Consider the following 6,000-nt stretch of genomic DNA (forward strand, 5'->3'; position numbering starts at 1 on the left):
GAAGCTCAATCTCAGAGGAGAATCCCAGGTTCTGTGTCCTCCTATCAGAAGTGGTTTAACAGGAGTCGGGCGGCAGCGCAGCGGGCTAAGCGCAGGTGGCGCAAAGCGCAGGGACCGGCGTAAGGATCCCGGTTGGAGCCCCGGCTCCCCACCTGCAGGGGAGTCGCTTCACAGGCGGTGAAGCAGGTCTGCGGGTGTCTGTCTTTCTCTCCCCCTCTCTGTCTTCCCCTCCTCTCTCCATTTCTCTCTGTCCTATCCAACAACAACGACAATAACTACAACAATAAAACAAGGGCAACAAAAGGGGATAAATAAATTATATATATATATATATATATGAAGTGATGTAACGCCAACCTCAAAGGACTTGGGGAGATGTTTGAAAAGTGCGAGTTTGGCAGGTCCTTCATTCTAACTAAATGGTTCCAAGCTGTCTTGGGGGCAAGAGGAGGCTGTCATTGCCCCCGCCCCCCCCCCCACACACACACATCTGCAGAGCACCTGGAAACATTCTAGAGAGATGCCACTGAAGTCTTTGGGCATGTGGGGCCTCTGGCACACACACTAGTTCTTCCAGACTCTGGGCCTAGTGGGTCCAGCTGCAGAGGTCTTTGGCTTGTGCAATAACAGAGGCGCCACTGCAGTCTCTGCTCCCCCACGCCCTGCCCCCACTCCTCATCTAAGCCTACAGAATGTCTCCTTTGTATATTCCTGAGGTTAGTAAGTTCAGGAAGGCTTTTGCATCTTTCCAGACCCCCCCCAGCTTTGGGCTTTGGGTGCCTCTGGCCACAGTTTGAATCCTGCCTTGTTGCCAGCTCTCTGGCCTCGCTTTCACTGTTCTCTTTCCCTTCTTCCTTAAAGAGGGAGAGGTTTGGGGCATGGCAGGCCGCACACCTGCAAGCTCTGGCCGCGGCAAGTGTGCAGAGGAAGTCTGCTCTTGGGCTTCAGGTCGTGTTTTCATATGGGGCTGGAAAAGAAAGGGCACAGACCCATTACACATGCCCTGGAACTTCCCGTGATGTCTCCAGTTTCTGGTTCCCTCAGGGCCTCTGAAGTATCTGCTCCCCTTCCCTTCATTATTTTCCCCACTTTATTTGATAGGACAGAGAAATTAAGAGGGGTAAGGGAGATAGGGAGAGAGACTCCTACAGACCTGCTACAGGTGGGGAACAGGGGTTTGAACCCCATTCCTTCCCTGCGGTTCCTTGCATACAGTACTGGGCGTGCATACCTGGGTGTGCCCCACCCCCTTTTCCTTCCTTATTTATTTATTTTAATTTCCAAGTTTTTTTTTATCTTAATTTATTGGATAGAGACAGCCAGAAGTCAGGAGGGGATGGAGTGATGGAGAGGGAGAGAGACAGAGACACCTGCAGCACTGCCTCACCACTCACAAAGCTTTCCCCCTACAGGTGGGGACTGGGGGCTCAAACCTGGGTCCTTGTGCCCTGTAACCAGCCAGGTGCGCCACCACCCAGCCTCCTCTTTTCCTTATTAAGAGCACTCCAGCTTTGTTTGGGGCATCACCATGACCAGATTCTCTTGTAGGTAAGAGCAGCCACATGACAACTTTGGCCAAGCAGTGTGTCTTTCTGAATATAACAGCAATAATCTCGAAAAGTAATTCCTTTGCACTAAGAATAATTGCCTATATTTATTCAATTTGAACAGCAGAAGTGAGACCTGGAGGTGCAGCAGTCATCTTGGCAAACCAAAAAATGGAAAGAAAGAAAGAAAGAAAGAAAGAAAGAAAGAAAGAGTGAGCGAGCGAGCTGTGGAAGTAAGTAGACCTTTCCACTTGCTGACTGTGTGTCATCTCAGGAGCATTATTTAACTTCTCAGGGACTCACTCCCAACAGTCTCTACAATAGGGGTTAAAACTTTGCTTGGGAACATTATGAGGACCAGTGGTATCATGGCTACAAATCCACTTTTTCTCCAGTAAAGGGCTGCTTTTGGCATTTGTAATTGCATAAAATCATGTTGTAAAAGACAGTGACTTTGGGGAGCAACAAAGAGGAGACCCTTTAATTTCTCCCCTTGGGCCTCCAGCCAGCCAGCTTTGCTCTTTCAGGATCAGCTATGCAAACAGGAAGTGACTAGCCAAACATTTGGAGCAGCAGGAGGCTGGGGTTGGGGGGGGGGGCTCTTTAGAGGCCTCCTACTGCCGTTATGTCTTCTCAACTCCAAGCTTCTGCACCCAGGGCCTCACAAGTCAAGGACGAGTCCCGCTTCTGGGAGCTAAGTTCAAAGTCACCCCTTCTGGCTGCTCCGCCCACCAGCCTGAGCCAACCACTTTCCTTTGAGGAGGAGAAGGATAACCTCCCTCTGAACTCCCCACTCTTTCTATTCTCCACCCTTCCAGCTCTTTGTTAGAGCGTAACCAGGGCGATTTGTTTTGAAATGCAAATATGTTGCCCCCCCTCTTTCAAACTCCTCCTAGGTTTCCTCTCTGGAGCAGGAAAGACTGAAGTCCTTGCTATAGCCTCCTGGGCCTTGAGCTCTCTGCTCCCCTTATCTCTAAGCTCCTGAACCATCTCACCAGAGAACACCCCACCTTAGCTCTAAGCTGGGTTACTTTGGGGGGCTGCTCCTTGTCCCCCACACCAGTTCATCTGCCACCACACAGATAAGGTGCTCTCCCTCGCTTGTTGATGGCTGCGCCAGGTGGGGATTCCTGACTGTCCCGTCAGCTTCCTGGTGTGGGGATCCCTGCTGCTCAGAACCAGCGTGAGGCCCGTCGGTTGGCCAGGGGCTGAAGCTCTGCTTACTGACACCTGCTGTGTGCCCAGCAGGCTTCACTGCCCCTTCGCAGCCACGTTGGCAAGCTGTGCCCCTGTGCTGCGTGTGTCCCAGCAAATGGGAAGCAGAGGCTTGGGGGAGGCAGTCTTGTCCTGTGGGTGGAGTGAGAATATCCTTATACCTCTGCTCATCCATCTTAGAATGTGAGGGACGGAGCTCCAGTTGCACAATCCATCAGCGCGCCGTACTTACACAGAATGTGAGGGGTGTGAGTTCTCCTGAGGGCTGTGAGCAAGGCTCACGACCTGCTTAGGTCAGAGCTGGGCCGCACTGAGTGACCAGTACCATTAGTTGTCACCATTCGAGATACTGACAGAGGGGCGAGGGATGGATAGATGGATGGATGGAGAGTAGACAATGAAGCGGGTGAATAGCTTACGCCGTCAAAGAACAAGAACTGAGGGAGGGATATATGCGTGAACTCGAGAGCATGAAGGGGCACCAGAATGCCGTGGGCCGGGAGCCCCGCGAGAAGTCTGGGAGGACGGCAATGAGGGGGGCCCCTCCCGGCTCACCTGTAGCGCCGCAGCTCGCTCTCCAGCCTCTGCACACAGCGCTGCAGAGCCGGCACCTGCCCGGCCAGCGCCTCCAGCTCGCGCACCCGCCGCAGGCTGCGCAGCACCGCCTGCCGGGCCTCCTCCGCGCGCCACCGCACCTCTGCCTGGCCCCGGCGCAGCCTGCCCGCTCGGGCCTCGGCCGCCGCCAGCGCGCCCCTCGCTTGCCGCAGCTCCCGTGCGGGCTCCGGCTCCGGCTCCGGCTCCGGCCCGCCGCGCCCCGCCTCCCGCGCGCCCGCCTGGCTCTTCCAGAGACCGACCTGCAGGACAGGGCGGGGTAGGGTGTCGCGGTGAGCCCCGACGCAGGCCACCCTGCCGCCTCCCCAAGCAGAGACCACGTTTACCGCGCAAGCCGTGTGCAGGCCCTGCAAACGTACAAGGGAGGAGGAACTCTAATTGCCCTCAAGAAACGGAGGCACAGAACCCACATTCCGGTTCTCCACTGTGCCGGCTCAGGCGGCTCTGGCCTACCTCCGGCGGGGCTCCCTCATTTTCTGTTTCCCAAATGGCATTCGGGACCCAACCGGGTGTCTGCTCACTAGACTGTCCTCAAGGGCAAGCACTTTCCGTCTTGTTTACTGCTGTGCCTCTGACAGGCCAGGCTTAACTGTAAGCCGGCACCTGTAGAGGGGGTGCCCCTGGACTTTTTACTCCACATCCCGGGAGCACCCCCCCCATCGCTTATGCCCAGGGCACCATCCACAGTGAAAACAGCACCCTGGCTGCTGTGCACACCGAAGCCTTGCCTCCCCCCCGCCCCAGGGCTGGAGACCCTCGGTGTGGGGAGGTGGTTGGCACATGTGTACCTCCCTCCCCAGCCTATGTCCCCCGGGGTTGAGAGAGTTCTATTCTCTCTTCCCCTTGGCCCCTGCTTTGCCCTTGGCAGTCAGCTGGAGTGTTTGTTGACTGCACCCCAGATGGAGGGGCGGGGTCCATCGCTTGCTCAGAGCTTCCTCCTCAATCTCCCAGGAGGTCACTCTGATGACAGGAAGCCGCCCGACCCACAGCGACACCTTCTATCTAGCGCCTGGACACCAGGCCAGACTCTGAGAAAGTATTGGCTGAATGACTGACTGAGCTGCCCACTCGCACACTGGGCAGAAGGGGCTCCTTAAGGGTGGAGACGCCCCATCCCCAAGTCCACGCCACGGAGAGGTCCGGGTGTCTTTGGGTCGCGAACGGAACTGCCCAGGTTTCAGGGCTCCTTTATTGGGCTGGAAGGGGGAGAGGAGGTGGGGTGATGGGGCTGAGGATGGTGCAGCAGGCCATCTGAGCAGGACTGGGTTTGGGGGGGACCGGCGCAGCTCGGAGTAGGGGGGCTGCCTTCTCTCCCCACCCCTCCCGCCCGCCCGGCCCGCGGGCGCACCTGCAGCGCTAGGCAGCGGGCGTCACTGCTCTGCAGCGCGGCGCGCAGGTCCTCCACCAGCTCGCGCAGGCTGCCGTTCTCCTCTTGCAGCCGCGCCCAGCGCTCGCCATCCGGGATGCCGTCGGGGCTGCCGTCGGGGCTGGAGGCGCGGGGCGGCGGGCGGCGGCGGCGCGGGCGGCGCAGGCGGATCTGCGTCTCGATGTGCTCGCTGAGCGCGCCGCGGGGCAGCCGGGGGCCGGCGCGGGAGCCGAAGTAGCCGCACAGGCGCGCGTGGAACTGGCGGAAGGTGAGCTCGGGGGGCTCGGCGCTCAGCGCCAGGCGCGCCTCCTCCTGGGCGTCCGCGTCCGCGTCCCCGCCGGCGGCCCCCCCAGGGCCCCCCGCGTCCCCGCCGGCCGCCTCCCCCGGGGTGCCCTCGGCGCGCAGCCCCAGCACAGCGCAGAGCGCGCGGAAGTCGGCGCGGGGCAGGCGGCCGGCGCCGCGGCAGTCCAGGTGGTGGAAGACCTCCTGCAGGTACTGGTCCAGGCCGGTGGCCAGCACCACGATCTCGTTCTCCACGCCGCGGTCCAGCCCGTAGTGGTGCGCCAGCGCGCTCAGCAGCCACTGCGTGCGCCGCGCCGGCCGCCGGTACGGGTCCCCCGCCGCGCCCTCCGCGCCGCTTGGCTCCATCGCCCCGCAGACTGGGGCTCGGGCTCGGGCTCGGCGGGGGCGGGCGGCGCGCGAGTGCCGGGGCCGGCCGGCTGCTGGACGGGGAGGCGCGCCCCGGAGCCCCCGAGGGCCGCCTCCGCCTGCTTTCCCTCCCGGCCTCGCTTCTGCCGGTACCCGCCGCGCGCGGCTCGCCGCATCACTCCCGGGGCGCCCCCGCGTGCCCTCTTCTGCTCCCGCTACACCAGTCCCCACCTTCTGCCCACCTGACCTGCGCCGCCCGGGGTGACCCCAAAGAGGGCTGGGCTCGGGGTCGGAAGCTGGGGAGGGACTGGTCGGCCCTGGAGGCGTGTCCCCCCGCCCACCCGTCGCTCCACCCCTTGTCCCTGGAAAGCCTTTCTGGGGTGGCTCTGCCAGCTGCCGCCCTCCGCCCCCAAGTCTGTGTAGGCGCAGGAGCCCGGGCCGTAGGTTCAGACGGGTGTGCAGCCTCTCATCTCTGTCCGCCTTGGTTGCTGCGGGGAGCCTCGGTGGGAACCAGAGGGGAACAGCTTCGGAGGAGTGAGTAAAGGGTGCATGAGAGACCCCCTCTGGCATAGACCTTCGCTATGCGAGCGCCATCCCCCCCGCCCTGTGCGT

The 6,000-nt window shown here is 60.7% G+C and overlaps 1 protein-coding gene across 1 annotated transcript in view; it reads right to left on the bottom strand.

The window, feature by feature from the left end:
* Positions 1–5,657, bottom strand: part of EFCC1 (EF-hand and coiled-coil domain containing 1) — a 33,630-nt gene extending 27,973 nt beyond the window's left edge. Inside the window, exons 1-2 of the mRNA XM_060183933.1 lie at positions 4,723–5,657; positions 3,318–3,616 (exon numbers count right to left, since the gene is read on the bottom strand). Coding sequence (XP_060039916.1) covers positions 3,318–3,616; positions 4,723–5,388 — 965 coding nt within the window. The 5' untranslated portion in view covers positions 5,389–5,657. The remainder of the gene's footprint in view (positions 1–3,317; positions 3,617–4,722) is intronic.
* Positions 5,658–6,000: the final 343 nt, after the last annotated feature.

Source organism: Erinaceus europaeus, unplaced genomic scaffold, assembly GCF_950295315.1.
Source record: "Erinaceus europaeus unplaced genomic scaffold, mEriEur2.1 scaffold_538, whole genome shotgun sequence".
NCBI lineage: Eukaryota > Metazoa > Chordata > Mammalia > Eulipotyphla > Erinaceidae > Erinaceus > Erinaceus europaeus.